We start from the raw sequence: 19,831 nt of genomic DNA on the forward strand, positions 1-19,831 counted from the left end.
TAATGGGAAAATCTGAGGCAGTTTTGCTAGTAAGTGATAGTTTCTGCTACTCCTGTAATGAGAGAGAGACAACAGGTTAGGTTTGAAGTTGTCCTTTAGCCATTAGAAACAATGCATGGAAGGAAATACAGCAGTTAACATGGAATGGTTAGGTATCTCTTGCACTAGATGACATTTATTTATAAACATTATTTATGTCCAGCAGGGGATCCTGCTCCACAGTTCATGGTAGCCCAAATGCACGTTAGTGTGATGTACCTCAAGCACACCTCCTTTTAGTAGAAGACTTTCTGCATGAAAGCTTGAGAAAACAGTAGGGCCTTCCAAAATGTAACTCCAGAGTTGCTCAAGAGACATCTTCCCTCATCACTTGTGTGCTGTTCCCACTACCATGATATAGGGGCCCTGTGGAACGAGAGAGACCCCTTGTCAAGGTGGTTTGATCAGGAGAGTTTCTGGGCAGTCTGGTGATCTGTATTTAACTATAAGCCTTCAAAGTAGAAGGCAAAAATCTCTTTCCAAAGAGATTTCCTCTATCCAAGCATGAATGCATTAACAAGGACTACGTGCTGCATTACGAGTGCTCACATGTGGTGTTACTGAGGGAGTGCAGTCAGCAATTAGAACAGAAAGTGACTCAAAGATTGTTACTTGAGGAGGCTGAGACTTATAGCACTGAACTAATGCTGATCAGCTAGCGCAGCCAAGATTGAGATGTTTTTATCGTTGTGTCATTCGGCTATGAATGCATCTCTTTGGAAACGCCATTCCGCTGGCATGTTTTCTGTCAGAAGTTGCTGGTTCATTGAGAGTGAAACGTTTCATGAAAGCTTATCTCAGCAAGCCTTATAATGGAATACAGATAACTTTTGATAGCTCTCTGCTAGGCAGGTCAGCTGCCAGTTTTCCATTCTGTCAGATCTCCTCCTGTATGATGGCCTCTTCCTCGTCTCAGGGATCCAGGGAATACAAGGACCTCCCGGGTTTCAAGGCTCCACTGCTGTAGAAGAAATTGTTGCTTTTTGGAAATTCTGTGGATCTTTGTTTCCAAATTACACTGTTATTGGAATGTCATTTCTTAGGAAATGTTTAACAGTTCTCATTCTAAATTGGGACAAATTAAGATTTCAAAGTGGTGTGATTTCTTAGAAAATGTAAGTTCCAATATAACCAATCATTAATAACTTCTAAGTATTTGTAGTATGCTCTAGCTGTAAAATCCTAGAATAGGCAGAGTCTTAGAACCTGAAGGCTTATCCACAGGGCAGATAGAGCTCACTTGGAGGAAGCAGTTGCAACACAGAGCCTATCTGCAGAGCTGCGTGCAGCCCTGTGAGCCAGTGCAGAGCAAATTAGCCCACCAATATGATGCAGAATGCTGTTGTGCAGAGAAGCTACACCGGGTTGCAGAAACAATGCCATGTTATCAGTAATTTTCCGAGCCAGGGTGTGTGCATTCTCCTGCTCAGCTATAGTACAGTCAAGAGCTACATTGTGAAAAGGGCCTGGGTTTCTCTCAGCTACTGGAAAAAAAACATTTGTATTTCCTGTCTTTGTACTATTTTAACCATAGAAGTATAACCTACAAAGACTAAACTTGTACTTCCAACCTAATTTTATGTGCTTTCCTACCAACTTATACAAAAATTATTTTAGGTAATACCTTAAAATTGTTTGAATAATCAGGTCATTCCCAAAATTACTTAGGAAAGGGCTTTCCTCTTTTATTTGTAGCTACACTGAAGAATTGTTGCTATTGCTTCTGTGCAGGTGGGGGTTGGTAGTATGGGTCATCTGAGATTTATGACATTGATCTCACACAGAATAACTCTTTCTCAGTACCCGTCTACCAAAGTAATGACAACTTCTGTGTGCAACTTAGCAACAGTAAAGTATATCCTTTGAGCTACCTTATTTCCCTTTTTCATTGTTTGCATGAAGAAGTAGCATCTCTGCAGGGCTAATGTTTTATTATTGCCATTATTCAGTGGGATTTATGCATCTCACTTTGGACAGCTGTGAGTTTACATTTCTTTCTCCATACCAACTAGATGGTAAACTGTTCCCTGTAAAGGGATGACATTCTAGACATGTAAGGGAGGTTGACTATCTCATGAAATTTGGTGTTGGCTCTTTATGGAGGACATAGGAGAGAGCAGTACTACTTCAGTGACATGGCTGTCTTCTCTGTTTATCTAGTTGTTTAGTCCTCTAAGGTATAGTTACAGGCAAATTAGTCGTCATGCATATAATTACATGCCATTTTGCATGACATACAACTATACAAGGAAAGAAGGAATAAAAGCTTGAGGTCAGTTCACTCTATATCAGCAACAGTAGGTGATGGCTTTTTTAGGAGAAACTTGTCAGTCCCTAAAGCATGTACTACTTTTGATTAGGAATCCTTTTACAATGTACAGAATAAATTGCTTGAAGGTCAGTCAAGAAATAGACACTGAAGGTTTGTGGACATTAGAAAGGATTTCTAACCAGGAAACGTAGCAGTTCTGAAAGTACTGACAATGCCTTGGAATTTAAATTTGATGATGCTTTGAAAACCCATGGAGGATACAAGGCATTGAGCAAAACCAGGGTGTGTCAGATGCTGGCCGATAGTCAGTTAGATACATTGTAGCAGGATTTGTTTCTCCTTATTTTCTTTTTCTTTCTTTCTTAGCTAAGGATCAAGCAAAAATCCCCAGAGCTTTAATGGAAAAACTCAAAACCATTCCCATGCTTTTCATCTGGTACATAATTATCTCTTTGTTTAACTAGCATTATTCTTTGGAAACCAATATTTACTAAAAAACTACAATAATACACGGAATTTTAGCCTGAGAAAATCCCCAACTTGTAAAAAATCAATAATTGAAACCAAGAAATATTTATTTTGTTCTGGTTTGGGTTTTGATTAAAGAAAAATACATATCTTGAAAGGTATGCACTGTAAGCAGTTCTGCTGGATGTAATAGTAATTCAGATTGCTACGTTTAGCATGTCTGTAAAGCCTGTAGGATCAAATAATTGTAGTACATTGCTATTGTAAGAGATTGTGAAAGGCAGGAAAACAAAGTGGGGTTTAGATGACACCTGGCATGGAATTTTTCCAAAACCGCTGCATGATTAAACTAGGAATTTAAGAAAAAAAAATCATATTTAACAATCACGTTTATGTATGACTGCTTTGGAATATTTTTTGCTATCCATATTGCAAAATATTGTCGAGCTTAAAACATGCTTAATACAGGTTGCCCAGACTTTTGCAAAATACTGGCTCATGCAGAAAGCACACAAAAAAGAACACTTAGAGCTTCCAGCTGCCTCAACCGGTTAGAAACAAGGAAACAAGCAGAAAAAATGTGCTGCTGGGGTCTTGACAAAGCAAATGGTCTTTAGGGAAGCGGTGTCTCCTCCCGGGTGTCCCCTTTCGGGGTCCGGTACCGCTGTAGGGCCTCGAGAGACCCCAAGCCACTGGCCAAGGGGAGCAAAATCAGAAAGGAAAGGCGGGGGGAGCAATTGCCTCGCCCGGGGCGGGGGCAGCACAGCACCGGGGCAGCGGCGGCACAGCACTGGAGCGGCACAGTGGCGGTGCGGAGGAGGCGCAGCACCGGGGCAGGGGCGGCACAGTGGCGATGCGGGGGCTGCACAGGACCGGGGCGGGGGCGGCACAGCACTGGGGCGGGGGCGGCACAGGGGCGGTGCGGGGGCAGCACAGGACCGGGGCAGGGGCAGCACAGCACTGGGGCGGGGGCAGCACAGGACCGGGACAGGGGTGGCACAGTGGCGATGCAGGGGCGAAACAGGACCGGGGCGGGGGCGGCACAGGGGCGGTGCGGGGCTGCGGGGCGGGCGCGGGGTCCTGCTGCCCCCTGCTGGCTGCCGCCCCGGGCCGGCGTCAGCCCCCGCCGCGCTCCGGCGGGCCTCGGGGAGGTGCCGAGCCTCCCTAAAGGGTCTCTTCGGCCTCGGTGAGGTGGACCTCGAGGCGGGCAAAGCCCCCTCCCGCTGCATGGGGTGAGCTAGAGCTGCCGCGTCTACCTGAAGATGGTGCTAAGCAAATCAGTTTGGGGTTCGTTCTGGGTTGGTGAGCTGGTTTGCAGCAGCAGGGCAGTTTTGAAGCAGTTACCCTAGTCTTCCTCACCTATCACATTCAGTTCTGGTGCTTGCAGAGGGGCTCCCTTTTGGAGGAACCCAACACATAAGCTCTTTTCTGGACAGACGCCAAATGGGCACCAGCCAGCGCCTGACTGCAGAGGTAGGGGTCCAGACCAACTCTGTATGAAGTTTAATCATTGCGAAGTCTGAAGTACCCTCCTCAGACTGCACACGGTGTGGTTGTAGGAGCCTCCTTACTTCCTCCTTTGATCTGAGCCACCCCTGTTGTGCTGGTGAACACAGCCAATCTGCAAAATGCCACGGAGAGAAAAAAAAATGCCTCGCACCAAACCGTCTTGCAAACACGTGAAGTATGGACTTTCCCTGCTTACTCAGAGTCTGTGCAGGGAAAACCGGCAAGTGTGGGGTGGGTATTGTTTTATGTGTATTGACTTACAAGTCACTGACTTCAGTGTGGATCTTTGGCAAGTTTGCTGGGTGACTCTGTGGCACCTATGCAGCAGTAGACAGTGCCTGCAAATAGTGTCATATAGCTTATATGCCAGATACTAGATATCAGCAGAACATATTTTCTTTATTTTTTCTCCCCCCATTTAACCGATGCACAGTTTCTCAGTCATAAGGGATAGCATATGCATATTTATGCTGCTTGTCAAACTGATGCCGGCATTTCACACTGCTGCATTCTGCAGTATAGGCACTTCCAAAGTCAAAATGCATGAATCAGTACTCTTGTTTGCACTATCACTGATACAGTATTTGACTGTACAAAGGCTTTTTATTTTTCTGCAAAAAATAGTTATTAAGCTTCAGGTTTGAAGTTAAATTCTGTTCTTATTTTTCCCAGCAGTACATAAACACCTCAATTTCAGTAGAGTTGCTTTTGATTTGTGCTGTGACTGAGAACATCATGTCCCATGTCATTTCATAAATTATTAGCCTGCAGGTGTAGCTGTTCTGGAAATTATCCCAAACTCTATAGCTTTTCTATGTCATTTCTGAAGATGATCCAAAGATGAGTTTGCGTCTTAGGTAGCTTTGTATGCACTGGCATGGATCCCCAAAATAATACCACTGTGGTAGCAATGCATTGGCTGCAAAACCTATCAAGGAGCCTGAGAAAATACAGAGGTATTCATTCATAAGAAAAAAATAGCTCACGCAGAGCACCATACTATCACAGCTGGGCTGTGGATTCCCTGGAGGGGCAGCTTGTGAAGGTTTTTCCCTACTTATTTCACGTCTGTTTGTGGTAGAGGTATTGGAAACCATAGGAAAACCTAGCAGCTCTCAGCAGTAGTTGACCCCGGAGTCCTACTTCAGTTGAAGTTCAGGGCAGAGTCTAGGAACTGTTGGGTGTTTCATGTAGGACTCACTCTGGCAGGGCTTCCAGGTTTCTCTGCCCCAGGTAGGATCCATGCAACCTGGCAGGTCACCAGCCCCGCAGAATTCAGCTGGGGGTACCACCCCACTGTGTCTGGAGCTGCTGCTGCTGCACAGCATTTCAGTTTTGATCAGCTCGTATTTTTGCAAGAAATAATGCTTAGTCAAAAAATGGCCAGCCAACTAGTTGTAAGTGATGTATTGGTATGCTTTTTCTGTAGCAAGGGAAACAGTAAAACAGCCAGTCTAGATTAAAAAAAAATGGAGATTACCAACTAGTTTCAAATAAAATTTGTAGGGGAAAAAAAGAAGAGTGTGCTGTTTCTCCTCTTTCCTGTGTAAAGTGATAGCAAAGGTGATAGCATCCCAAAGATACTCTGAGGGGGTTTATGTGTGTGTGAGCCCATGGCTGGAAGGAAGCTGAAGCTAATTAATAAATAGTATTTTCTGTATTTGTTCTTCTCTCCATAGTTATCGTATCTGTGCTGGCCAGCTTCCCAAAGACAAAACGCGGCCCCGCAGTCAGTGCTGAAGTGGACACATACTTGGTGTCGCTTTCCCCCAGTAGCATGTGGAAGAGATTAGATAAGTGAGGTGGCTCCTGCTGCGGGGAGTTATTCACGCCTCGGAGCACTTGAAAGGTATGCTGATTCTCACACTTGGGTGTGAGCGCTGCCAGAACGGGGTCTGGGAAAGCTGCTTTATCAAAAAGCACTACACACCGCCACAGCCGCAAGGCTGATTTAAAGTCAAAATCAGCCCCCCGCTTCGGTTTGTGCTGCGGCGATAGGCAGCCCAAGAGAAAACGCCAGCTGCCGATCGCGGTTATCTTTGATGTAGGTACCTGACGGTCAAAGCGAGAACCAAAAAATCCAAACTGCCAGTAACTTTTTCCAGCCGCGTGAAGTTTTCTTTACTGGAAACTGCGTCTCGCACCTATTTTATTCCTGTTGTTTTGGGGTATTTTTTTTTTCAGGAGAAATAAAACCACTCGGACTGAAAGTCAGCTTTTCAAGAGGCGTACACATCCTTGCCGGGCGCCTTGGGAGAGCACCGGGAAGCGCCGGCGGGAGCCGCGGGGCAGCCCCCTCCTCTGCCCCGGGCAGCCGGCAGGGGCTGGAGGAGCGAAGGAGTTAAAGGGAGGCGCTTGGGAAATCTGATGCTAACGAAGCCCCAGGAATGTTGCACATTTCCATTCCCCTCCAGCTTTCGGAGGAGGTCAGTCCCCGCTGCGGGCAGCCGCCCCGAGGAGCCCAGCCCCGAGGCCGCACTGCTCCGGGCGCTGCCCCGCACCTTCCCGCAGGTGACGCCGGGAGACGCCAGGGAGGGACGGGACGGGACGGGACGGGACGGGACGGGACGGGGCGGGGAGGCGGCGTGGAAAGTTTTCCCTGCGTTTGGCGTGCTCCGGCGGGACCTGCGAAGCCGAGGGAGCGAGGGACGGGGACGGGGTGGGGTTGCCGGCCGCTCTGCGCGCCCCGGGCTCGGGGCGGGGGGAGCGGCGGGCTCGGGCCGCCCCGCAGAGGGGCAGACCCCTGACCCGCCGCCGCCTCTCCTCTCTTGCAGGGCGGCCGGAGATGCCGGGGAGACGGCTGTGGTGGGCGCGCTGCTGGCTCGGCGTCTGCCTCTCGCTGCTGGGCGCGGGGGGCGCCACCGCCGAGCCCTGCCGGGCCCCCCCCTGCGGCGGCGGCGAGGCGCCCCCGCCACCCTGCCGCGGGGCCCGCTGCGTCGGGCGGGCCGGGCGCCCCGCGCGCTCCTTCCTGCACACCGCCACGCCGCTGCGCCCGCCGCAGGGCAAGGCGCCGCCCGCCGCCCCTCATGCCGCCACGCCGCCCGCCGGCGCCCCGCACCCCGCCGCCAGGGGGGGCGCGCCCGAGGCCTGCCCCGGCGGGGACTGCGCCGCCAACGGCACCCGCCGCGACTGCCAGGGCCTGGAGTGCCGGCTGCCGCCCCGCCTGCGCCCGCGGCTCCGCGGCCCGGGCTGCGCCGCCCCCGCCGAGGGCTGCCCCGAGCCCGCCCTGCTGCGCGCCGCCGACAGAGCCGCCCAGTTCGCGGGGGACGACTTCGCCTACGCCGCGCCCGAGCGGGGCGGCGGCGCCCTGGGGGTGCAGCTCACCTGCGACGTCAAGCCAGGTGCGGGGCGCCCTGGGGGGCCGGGGCGGCGGGGGGGCTCTCGGCGGGCTCCAAGGGCTGCGGCCGCCGGGCTGAGGGGCGTCGGCAGCACGGGGAGCCCGGGCGGCTGCACCGGCCCCCCTCGTTCTGGGAGCACCGGGGGGCAAATCCAGCACCGGCCTTCGTGCTGTGTGGGGGAACTGCTGCCCTGGCTCCCTCCTGTCCTCCCCTTCATCCCCCCTCCACATGCACTTGTCCGTGTCAGAGACCTACAGATGAAACATGGCAACACCTTTTTTAGTGCTGTTTTTAAATACATGTAAGACTTCTAACTCTCTCTCCTCACACTCAGGCATTTCTGGCGTTTTACATTTCTAGCAACATCATACAAGGCTTCGGTGGGGCACGTGTATCTTCCACACCCAGGATGGTGCTGTTGGTAAGAAACATGCTGACAAGTTATCTCGCTGTAATAGCCAGCAAAAAAAACCCCAAAACCCCAAAAAATCAGTTGCAGAGCCGCTCTTGCTGCGCATCATTCGGAGCACTTGTCTATTGATTGACAAGAGCACAGCTCTGGTCCGTTCGGTATCCCTGCAGGAAGCCAGGTATGTCTGTGGTTATGCTCACAGGTCAGCAGAAGGTGTTGTGTAATTGCGTGGGATATGTGGATTTACCCACATGAAACACATCAGCAGGTCTTGAGTGACCACAAAGCAGTTTGGGTTCTGGTTTAATGCCTTATCTGAAAGTTATAAAATGTACGAGGAAGGGTGATTTATTTTATTCCCTTGACATTAAAAGCTAATGGAAAGCATGAAGATGGTAATTTAAACTTTGTCACATCTGTGAGGCTAATCTGAGGGCTGTGGCTGCTTCAGACACCAGAGCACATGCCAGACCTCATTACCAGTGTCTACTTAGTGAAGTGACATCTCCTCCAAAGCAGACTTGAGCACTTAGTGGCAGTTCCAGTCCCAGAGCTGAGATTCCCCCTACCCCATGCCTGGTGTAGTGATGTTGTCAACCGTCATCTTGCCTGATGTTGCTCCCAGACGTCTTACAGAACCTCTGTATGCTCTGTGACCAAAGATGGACAGAAAACAGAGAAGTCAATATGGTTAGCCTCCCTTTTCTCTGCTTCTTTGCACATTCTTTGTACTATCATCATAACTTCCATGCCCCCCTTTTGCGAAAGAACCCAGGATATCTGCATTGTTTTTGTCCTTACCGAAATCCATCTCTGTGTAATACAAGTCCTGGCAAATAATCAGAGCATTCTGCATGGACAGAAGACACTAATCCTTCTTGGATGGTGCTGAAAGCAGACTTGCTGGAACTCCATGAAAATCTTGCAAAGAGCATCTGGCTCAGTATGACCTGTCTCCAAACATCCTCTTATTCTTTGGCTGTCTTCAGAGGACCCGGATCAGTCTGTGCTGCCCAGTCTCCAGAACCATCAGCCCTTTCAGCTAACATGGTGAGTTGCATGCAGCTCTCATCTTCTAGGCCTTAGGGTTAGGTCCTCAGTCCCCTCTGACGTGGGTGGGTCAGGGGAAAATGGGGTAAGGGAAATCAAAGCAGAAGGGTTGGAGAGTGAAAATTCTGGGGTTTTTTGAGACTTGATGCAGAGTTCACTGTACTTTTTCAATTTTACACTCTTTGCAGGCCTGGTGCCAGGTGAAGTCTTGGAGGAATGGAAGCGTAGTTAGATGTTTCCCTTAAGAAAATCTTTGAATGCATCCAGAATGGATTATACCTTATGGCCATGGCAGTCACGGATACGTGCATTCATCTTCCTGTGGCAGGCTGAAGCATCCCGTATGTTGCAGGGAAAGCAGCGTACAGCACTCCCCACTAAATCGCATAATCTCATGGAAGGCACTGTCAGCGTGGAAACACACAGTGAACAAACCTGTGATAACGCATGAGCTTCTATGTGTGAGAGAGATTCTTCAGATGAGGACAACTGCACCCTCAGAAGTTCTCCCCTCTCACTGTTTCTGCCTTGTGGCCAGTGAGTGACATCGGTTGGCACCAGCCCATGCCCAGGCCTGCTGTAGTGATCATGGCTGCAATTGGTGTGAGTGAGACCTGGACAAAGAACATATATACGTTTTGCTCATTCCAAAGACTGGACCCAGGCCTTCACAAGGCAGCTTTCTCTCCTAGGAGTTGAAGAATAGCATACTGGATTCATCAGCATCTAGCAGATATTCCATGTTCCTGCCATCGGGAACAAAAAAAATAAGCCACGTTGACAGTCTTTGGTTTCCTTTGAGTCAGTTTACAAATAAGCATCCAGTATTCTGCTCTGCCTGCAATCTCTTAACATTCTCTGTGTTTGCCTGAGACCTTCTTTTGAACACAGGTCAGTGGGTTTCCTGCGTTAGTGCAGATAATACCTTGTTTGCTCCTCATTTGCAGCTGGAGTGGTGGGTCTTGGAAATGAGCATGGTTCAGCATAGCAATTCCAGCATGGCTTGTCAGCTAGAACAAACAGAACAACATAATGTGATAATCAGACATCTAATGAGGGGAAATGCATTTACAGTTGTCCGGGGAGAGGTGTTACTCAAGCAGCATGCAGTGAACGTGACAGGGCAAATGCAGGTAAGGATCATACTGCGGTTCAAGTCTTCTAAAGAGCCCAGCTAGGGGAGACTTGAGAGCTCACTCAAGAGCTGTGCCTAGTCTGTGTGGTGCAGATGGTGGCTTTCCTGCTGTTAAATTTTGTGGATAAATCTCATTATGCAGGTGTGGCAGGAGTCTGTCTTACAGATGTGCAGCACAGATGTAACTTAATGGAGAAGAACCGGATTCAGCGAGAATTTTCTGTTCTGTGGTCGTCAGTAGTGTGTGGGAACCAGCAAGAGTTCCTCTGAAGGAAATCTAGGGACCTCTTGAGTGCAGCAGTGAATATGCTGCAGACAGGCTTAGCTGAGTTCTTGGGATTTTGGAGGTTAGTCAGAGTGTACAGTGTTCCCAGTCCTCTTTGCAGTGTCTTGTGAGATGAGGCTGCTCCATGTGCTCAGCATGTGACTTAACTGAGCAGGAGGCAAAGAAAATACCACCGTATTTTTTTTTCTGTGCACAGCACATCTTTTGCAATACTGCACAATGATGTCTATACGTTTTATGGACAGCGCAGGTGTATGCTTCCAGCCCAGGCAACCATACATTTATTTTAGCCTCCAGGAATGCGTCACACAGTTGGAAAGAACACAAGTTTATGACAGATTATCTGCCACCTCTGCATCCTTACCCATACACCTAACTCTTACTCAGTCACCCCAATAGAGGAGGTTTCTCTGACAGCCATGTGCAGAGAATTCGTCTTGGAGATTTCCAGTGTTTTCAGATCAAGGATAAAGGTATGGTTAATTCCTGGTGGAAGAAAGAATTAGCCTTTCAGTTTCACATCTAAGGTGCTGTAGCTGAAAACAGAGGAAACCATCTATTTAAGAAGAAATAGATCAGTGACTGTTCCCGTCTTTCTCGTTTTTAGGGGAACACTTCTGTCTCACTTTTAGGCCAGCTGCAAGGGGTGTTTCTTTGCTGTTGACATCTCCTCAGACAGTAGGGGAACTGGAATATGCTGCCTAAGGCTATTTTTCCTGCCTGTATTAATTCACCATCCACAGGTGGAGACCTGGTAGTCCACCCCAGCATATGACTGCCAGGCCTGTGACAGTGCATGAGGAGATTTGCAATGATTCTTCAGTCACTGAGAGAACTCCCCTCCAGTTTACCTGGTGAAGGCTATGTTTTGGTGAGCAGAATAATCTTTTGTTCAACCTGTTGTGTGGCCCCATTCCTGTGAGGTTCAGTCTACTTGACTGCTTGCTGAAGACCATGTCTGATATCAGGCCTCCAAGGTACAGGCCAGTATCAGGGGCTCTACTTTATTCCCAGCACTGTGTGTTTGCAGGCTCATCTGCATGAGACAGGTGACTTACTCTCACCCAGCTGCCTGCCAGAACCAGCACAGCCCTTCTGTGGGGATCACACAAACAGCTTCATCAACTTTTCAGCCAGTATTGCCAGCGCCACAGCTACTATCTGGAAAGCTCCTGCCAACTGCAGCTGAACCACCACTTCTGTTGACCAGGTGAAGATGCTGGAGTGCAGACTTGTACTCCCTTTTGAAGTCAAATGAGCCCGTTCCTTTGCAAGATAGTCGCTGCTATTTCTTAGCAGCATAGTGAGTACACCGTCAGATGAAAGACTGGTGTCCCAAAAGAACAAATGCACAGGATCTATTTTTGTTGTCTTATTATTTTGTATTCCTCCATGTTTCTCTCCTCATTCATTAATTGCCATTAAATCCTTATTTTTTCCTATCAGACCCATCTTTCTGTTCTTTTCTTTTGGGCAGACTTCGCTGCAGCTGTGAACACCTACCTGCATATGGGCAAAATAATGTGCAGCTGCACATCTCATACTTGGCGAAACCTGGTGAACAAGGTTGTAGGTTCTCATGCTGTTGCTATCTGTGCACTAAGCAGTGCCTGCAGCCCACTGCTGTCATCTCCTGTGGTTACCAGGAGTGACTGGCACTGTCAGATGGCCCTGTGCTCTCCGGTCTCAATCAAGATCTCACCTTCCCTTCCTTGCAGTAGGATGACTGCTTGTAGCCTCTGCTCTTTATGCAGTGTCAGACTGTGCCTGAGGGCTACTTTTTCCCCTGCAGCATGCCCTCAGGGTGATGTGTCCTTCCCAGGCACGCTAGGGAAATGTAGCAGAGGTTCGTATGTGATAATATGTTGAACTATGGATTGGTCCTGGAAGCATGGAATAGATGTGGGCAAAACAGACCTTGCCATGACTGGTTGTGGTGTGCATGTGCAAGGAAGGTAATATTGCATCTGTGGTCATAAGAACATTCGAGTGTTGCTAGTGGGTGTACCTGTTGTCTGGGCAGTGTGGAAAGGTCCTTAAGTGGGATTGCTGGCATCTACTAATGTGTGAAGATCACTTGCAGTGGAATTATAATTTTAGACATGCCTGTGACATCCCCATCTGACATATTCACTGTGCCTTCCCTTTGTATAGTTGAATGGAGAGAAACAAGGCCACATTTAGCGCACTCTGCATCTGAGCTATTTTAGATTTCTACTTCAGAGTTCTTCTGGCAAACAAGATACCACTTCTGCTTAATTGAATGCAGTTTATTTTCAGTAGAGTCCTCTCTTGTGCAAGAGCATTGTTACCCTCTCTGTTGCTCTGGCATTGGGAACTGCCTGTAGCACTGACTGTACTGTGCAGTGAAGGGCCTCTTGTACCAGTAACTATAAGTTTAGTCGTACTACTGCAAAATGTATAAAAATGAGAGAAAATAACAGTCACAAAGGATTTTTTTAGGCCTTGTATTATCACCAGCTGAGCTTTAGACAGCCCAAAGGAGCAAAGCTAAGTTGAATGACTGGAATGTAGCTGTTGTTACAAAGTTCTGGAAGGTGGTTTAGGGCAGATATAATAGAAAGCTGACGGTCCATCATGTGAGTAAGCTTCACTGCAGTCAGTACTTAAAATTATAGCTGTTACTGCCAGCAAGTCAGGCAGTTACTGGTGGAAGACAATGCTCCTTAAGTGTGTGCTTAAAAGTAAGCTCTACTTTGTCTCTTTGACAAATCAGGGCTTTAATTAACCTTTCTTTGCTCTAATAATTTGGCTTGTGTGAGTGAGAAAAGCCCAGATTCCCAGGATGAGAAGAGCCCAATAACGAGAAGAGCCCAATAACCCTGTCTTAGAAGAGTCTATATTCTCCCCACCTATAATAAATTTGTGATGGCTGGAATAATTCAAAATGTTATTGTTGTTGGTTCCTGAATCTCAGGCACTGAGGACTGATGGAAAAGTGGTTTTGGGAAAAAATGGTTTGGTAATATGTCCTTGACTATAGAATTCACTCCCTCTCACAGTTCCCCCAAGGTAGTTCCCTGGGCTGACTGTTAGGCGGTGCAGTTGGACTTTTCCTCACTCCTGTGAAGGTTATTTCTTTTTTCATGTTTCATTGAGAAAGAGGGTCAAAAGGCCTAGAAAGGGGGAGTTTAATGCTGTTACTTTCATTACTGTTTGTTCTTTATAAACCTGTATTTGTTACAGTTTCAAGCATGAAAACAAGATCTTTTCTTTTTGAAGTTCCTTGTAAAGGCAGACACATACACAGCTCATTCCATAGTAAATGTGATGGCTGTTAGTACAATGTAGCAGTTTTCTAGGGGAATACATTTAGATGTTAGATTTTCTGATAGTACAAGTATATTGTGCTCATTATTTACTGTGTTTATATTATATTTAGCGATAACTATATTGCAATACCAGCATGGAGCCCTGTTCTCATGTGTGATCCCAGCATGTAAGAATATTAATGCGGGACAGGAGGATGAAGAAAACTTACACGGAGATCTACCAAGAAACAATTAAGTAATGGTAGTTAACATGGTAGCTAAAGCCTTAATATGCCAGCTTTGATCAGCTATTTTTCTAGGTGCATATGCTTTATTTAGCCAGGTAAGGGCTACCCTTTTCCTCACAGACTTCCCATCTGCTTTGAAGTGATGCATTGGTGTAGTCCTTTTGCACTGTGTTATCACTTATATAGCCAAAATATTTGGCAAAGACCTGTGCTGTTCTGCCTGTATCCTCAGTTGTAAGCCAGACTTCTGAGAGCAAAAGTTTTGTGAAAAGGAATTTGTTAATGTCTTTCCAGCCTCAAGCACAAGTGGAGCCTCTATAGGCTGATGAAAAATCTTGATAGGTGGTCACAGAGTTCTTGTAACTCTTTTGCTGCCCAGTATCTGTCAAATATGGGCTGATTTCAGTCAAATTTGACAAGGAGCAGAGGTATTAGAAGTAGGCAAAGTTGTATAAACTTTGTAAGAGGTGATTCAAAAGAGGAAAGAGTGGAATATGAGCATCTGAAAGTTTGCCTCTAGCTGTTAATCCTTTCAGCTGGTAGGACAAAAGCAGCTTGGTTGTTGCTCTGTATTCTGAAGAAGGGTAATGAAGGAGTGCTACTTATTTAGCCAGTCAAATGGAAGACACAAATCCACAGAAATCAGATGACATTGGTTCTGCTTTTCACAGAACAACTTGTTCACATTAGATGGAAGGAGATCTGGGGGTATAATTTGCCACATACTTAAAAATCTGGAATTTTCAACTCGTATGGGGAGTGTGGGCTTTCCTGGATCCTGGTCTTCACTTTCTCAAGTCCAGGATCCTGCGAACTACCTTAATATTTAAGTGAATAGTGAAAAATAAATATTAATGTGTGCCTTATGCTGTGAATAGAAGTAACTAAACAGCAAAATATTGTAGGAACTGTAAACAGGAAGTGGCTATGGTCTTTTTCATTGTCTCATCCTTGATGTTCTGCACTTAAAAGAAGAAAATTCAATGCTGCATAAGAACAGGTGAGTGACCATATGGGATTCAGGATTCTCTCTCAGGCAGCACCTAGCAGTGGATACTGTGGAAAGCATGGCATGATATTTGCCTAGATCATTTTCCCAGCTCTGGCAGTTTGTTGTTCAGATTTCCTGAACATGATTGATGTCTATGTAGCTTTTAGCCCCAAATTGATTGTATTTTATATACTGAGCTAGAAACTTTCTGGACTTGATTGAACTTTTAACATGTATTGAAACTTTTAATGTCCCCTAATTCTTGTATTAGAAGAAAGAGCGAAGAGTCTTTAGGACACCTGTAATATAGCACAGTAGTTTGGTTTCTTGTTTTTTTGTTTGCCCGAGCCTGAAAAGTCCCACCTATTTTCTCATATTGTAGCAGTATCATATGTTAGATTTTCCTTGCTGCCCTTTTGTGAACTGTTTGAGTTCTGTGCTCTTTTTTGACATGGGGAAGCAATACTGCATGCTGTATTAAACATGCTCTATTGATTAATATAATGTCATAATGATACATTCTTTTCTGTTAATGTATTCCTCTTCTAATTAGGCCTAGCATTTTATTTGCCTTTTAGACCCATGTTGGGCACTGCACTGATGATTACGTGGCTCTGTAGCCCAACATCTGTATCTAGATGTATGTAATTTCCAACTGGTAATAATAATCTTAAAAGTACAACATCTGATATGAAAAGTTTAGGGTTTTTCTTCCAGTGGGTGCCTTGATTTCACCTTTATCTCCTTTGAGTTTCTTCTTGCCATTTCATTGCTGCTACTCAGTATCATAGACACCTTTTGCAGCTCTTTGCAGTTGACCTCACTTTTACTACCCTTAATAGCTTAGCATTCTCAGCAAGTTTTATCACTTCGTTTTATTGCCTCTACAGTGCAAATTGACCATTTAGTCTTTACTGTATTTGAACATGTATATAGGAATGATCACTCTGTTATGGAACCCCATAATATAAATGATTAATTTATGCCCTGAAGCAAGGGGCTATGATTACGACTTCTTTAATGTCTACAACTATAAATGTTGTTGCAGATGAAATGGGAAGACCCTGTGGTCCCATGAAGGGGCTACAAAGATAGTAGAGGAACTGGCCTTATAATCATGACTTGAATTTATTGAGATTTTTCATCAACTTTTTAAAATTTGAGTGCCTTTGAAGAGGTAATGGGGCAAGCTGGAAAATTACTTTTCTTGGACAATAATTGATCATTTGTATTTCAGGAGAAAATGAAGTTCCATCTGAAGATGCCCTAATACTTCAGCTGCACCTTGCAAAAGGGCATGAGAAATTTACTGAAATGCTAAAAAGCCAACAACAGATCATTGTCGATTTGCAGCAAAAACTTGCTGAACAGCAGCACATATTGGTTAGCCAGCAACGTGAGATTCTCGAACAGCAAAGAAAAATGTATGAGCAAATGGATCTGATCAAAGTCCAGTATGGTATGCTTTTTGATACAGTGAAGCAAATGTCATTTCAGAGTTTGCAAGAAGATATTCAAAACTATTTTGAAAGTCATCTTCAAGGACTTCAGAACCAGGTCAGAAATCATCTCCAAAAGTCATACTCTGTGCATAAAGTAGAAGTGGATGCAAAAGTGATTAACGTTGGGGAGTCTTTGCTGGACTGTGGCCTTTGTGAAAGCGATGAATTTTGCAACTTCCAAAAGACACCTTCACAATGTGAAAAATGCACATTGTGTCCTGCTGGTTTTTTCCAAATGGCTGAGTGTTCTGCAAACTCTGATCGGATTTGCCAGGTGAAATATGATCCTGTATTTTTCAGTTATTGCTTATGAAGTATTGTGTTGGACATGCTGGGATAATATTCTGGAAATAACTACTTGGAGAGCTAGAAAGATCCGGTTTGAAGCATGTGTTTTACCAAACGTGTCTATGGCACTTCAAAGTCTGCCTGAAGTTTTTTGTGGGTTTTCTCTTTACCATTTACTGCTCTAAATGGGACACTAGTTTGTGCCCATTGGGTGTGACGCTTTCCCAAACCTGACAGCTGGCAGGACTTCGATTCTTTTCATCATGGTAGGAAAAGACATCCTAAAACATGTATACTTATGCATGCTAAATTTGTTTATTTAATCCCCGTCCACTCTACAGAAACTTCTAGACATCTGTGAAAAGCAGAGGAAAGCTTTACTAAGCAAAACTAGAGGTCAGATATTTATTTATAAGTTTGGAAATAAAAGTTATCAGTTAAAACAAATCTAAAAAGGAGTTCCAGCTTAAACGTAACATGAACACATACAAAAATACAGAACATAGACGCTTTAACTGTTAAATACTTTTTATTATAAAACACATTTTATTATACTATACCTAAGCAGCATGTAAGCAAAATAAGCTGGTTCTTCAGTCACATTCTGTTGTTTAGAAGTTCTAAAATACATGGAGAGCTTGATATGTAAAGCAGTGTCTTGTTTGACAGGTGTGACCTAAGCCCAAGATACCAAGAAAGACAACCTGAGAGAGTCTGTCCGGTTCCCTCTTTGCTAGTCTCAGTTTTCTTTAATGCTAGCGTTTAAATGTAAATGTAGCCTGTTATTCTTTCCCGTCTGCCTGCCTTAAGGAGAAAGGAGGGCTGGTTAACAGGAAAAACTACTTTGTCATTTACCTTTCTTGTGTGTTTTTTGGTTAGCACCTCCCTCGCAGAGTAAATGTCTTTAGGAGCTTTTCCTAACTCTGTCTCAGTTGGTCTTAAGGACACTGTAATAATTGAGTGATGCATCGCTCTGGAGGATGCGGTATGGTCTTACAGATCACGTATCATAACAAGCGTTAGTTGTATAACCGATCCATTTAGCTCGACTGCACGCTACTAGCTTTCTGTGGACACCATGCAGTCTTTTTGGATACCTTGTTAAAACATGTGACAAATCCAAAATTAGTTGTCTTGCTTCAACGTGCTTGCGGGATCAGCCCCCTCTTCACCCTACACACACCTTTTCCTGGCAGATGTCACAGAGCCTGAAGAAGTGCCTGTTTCACATTGTAAGTTGTTGCATTAAAGTGTTTGAATATGATTCTTGTGATTTACAGGACAGAGATGAATGCGCTGAATCTCCAAGCATTTGTGGCGAGAGGATAAAGTGCCTGAATACTCCAGGTAAGTTGTATTCTCTGGTAATTAAAGAATTAAGATAATTAGATCTTCAGAAACGGGCCAGAAAGATAGGAACTCAGGCCTGTATGTTTGTGAGTAATGACATGCTCAGCTGCTGGAATCAAAGGGGTTGAAAAACACTCAGCTGTGAGTTGATGGTGGGCTATGTAGGACATAATATCCACTAGGACTGTCGGATGGTCCCTTTTACCTTATTTCTGTGGGTTTTTTTTATGTTTAGGTTTTAATTTTCACTTATGACCTGACTTTCTTCTTGCTTATTATTATTGCACCAGTTACTTATGCTGGTGCAAATGGGGTCAAAATCAAAGGTATATTATTCCTAATGGAGAGAAATAGTTGTCATTTTCCTTCTGCTGCACTGGGGTAGATATTTGATTTGATCTAATGAAGGTTCTTATAAGGCCTTCCTTCATTAATCTTATTCTCCTTTAGTAACAATATTGTCAAATACTGAGGAACGATCAACAGTTTCCATCATTTGCAGGGGCTTGGGGAAATTTTTCAGGCATTTAAGAACAGATTTGATAGGAGTTCTGTACTGTGGACTTTGCCTTCATTACTTTTCATGGCAGTCGGACACAAAAGAACAAAATTAATAGACATACTGAGCAAATTATGTCCAGGTGCTAGGTTTATTTTTACTTGTCTAATTTCTGGTCAGCCAAAAAATATTGAAAGGAATTCTGTGATCAAATAGAGCATTTCACCAGCTGTGACCTCTACCTAAGGGCTCCCAGTCAAATAACTGTGGGAGAGCTTCACTGGGTTTTATGTTTTTCCTCCTCTAGACTTCTTACTTGCAAAAAGAGTGTCTGTCTGAGGGAGAAGGGCTGTTTTCAGCTGATTATGAGTGATTTTGTACTGTTCCTGCCCTGCCACTGATGGAGAAAAAGTGGGAGGTAATTGGTCCTGGGAAAGGGTTAAAAGAGGACATGGGCTCACTTACATTATCCCAGCATCCTCTGGGCAGGAACTGTGGTCGGTTGGATGGTATTGCTACAAACACCACATTAACTACAAACGCCACAGGAAACTGAAAATGACTAGAGGAAGAGAGCACTTAGTGTCCCTTATGTGGTGAGTGCTGTAGAGGGTGTACCATCAGCCTCACAAAAGAAGAGGCAAGACACTTTTAGACAGCCTTAGTGGTGAGCAGTTAGAGGCAAGACAGCTTAGGGTACAAAATTTGAGACAGAGCATTGGAAGGGTGTAAGGCTTTGTCTCTTCTTTATGTCAGACTGGGTTTGGTTGAGTTGGTGGTTTTGTGGAAGGAAGCCCACGAAGCCCCAGCCCTAGGAAAGGAGAGCCACCAATGTGGTAGTCATTTGGTGTTGTGTAGTCTGTGGGAGAAGGAAGGCTGTAAGGAATTTATCCAGTGGGTTCTGTGGTGGGGGGACCCAGACCATGAGTGGCTCTGTACAACTGCTGGAGAAAAGTAAGTGAAGGCAAAATACTGCCAAGAAGCATACAGACAGTGGTGGTGTGTCAGACCACAGAAAGGCAGTAGCGATGTCTTTGAAAGGAAAGGACTCTTCCCTTGATTCCTCTTCTCCTAATGGTGGTTTGTAAAGATGTGAAAGCAAACTAGTTCCATTCACCTGGTTCGGGAATCAATGTCCTGTCAATGTCATCCCTGCCTGTCATGGAACAGAG

General features: G+C 45.6%; 1 protein-coding gene across 2 annotated transcripts in view; it reads left to right on the plus strand.

The window, feature by feature from the left end:
- The first annotated feature begins 3,775 nt into the window (after positions 1 to 3,775).
- Positions 3,776 to 19,831, plus strand: part of LOC308063276 (uncharacterized protein) — a 38,193-nt gene continuing 22,137 nt past the window's right edge. Inside the window, exons 1-5 of one of the 2 annotated variants that reach the window (XM_080385995.1) lie at positions 3,776 to 6,332; positions 6,473 to 6,799; positions 7,063 to 7,629; positions 16,258 to 16,796; positions 18,091 to 18,157. In XM_080385995.1, coding sequence (XP_080242121.1) covers positions 6,676 to 6,799; positions 7,063 to 7,629; positions 16,258 to 16,796; positions 18,091 to 18,157 — 1,297 coding nt within the window. In that variant the 5' untranslated portion in view covers positions 3,776 to 6,332; positions 6,473 to 6,675. Of the gene's footprint in view, positions 6,800 to 7,062; positions 7,630 to 16,257; positions 16,797 to 18,090; positions 18,158 to 19,831 lie in introns of both variants that reach the window. The other variant, XM_080385994.1, reaches the window with a different exon arrangement.

This window comes from Falco punctatus, assembly GCF_963210335.1.
Source record: "Falco punctatus genome assembly, chromosome: 4".
NCBI classification, from domain to species: Eukaryota; Metazoa; Chordata; class Aves; order Falconiformes; family Falconidae; genus Falco; species Falco punctatus.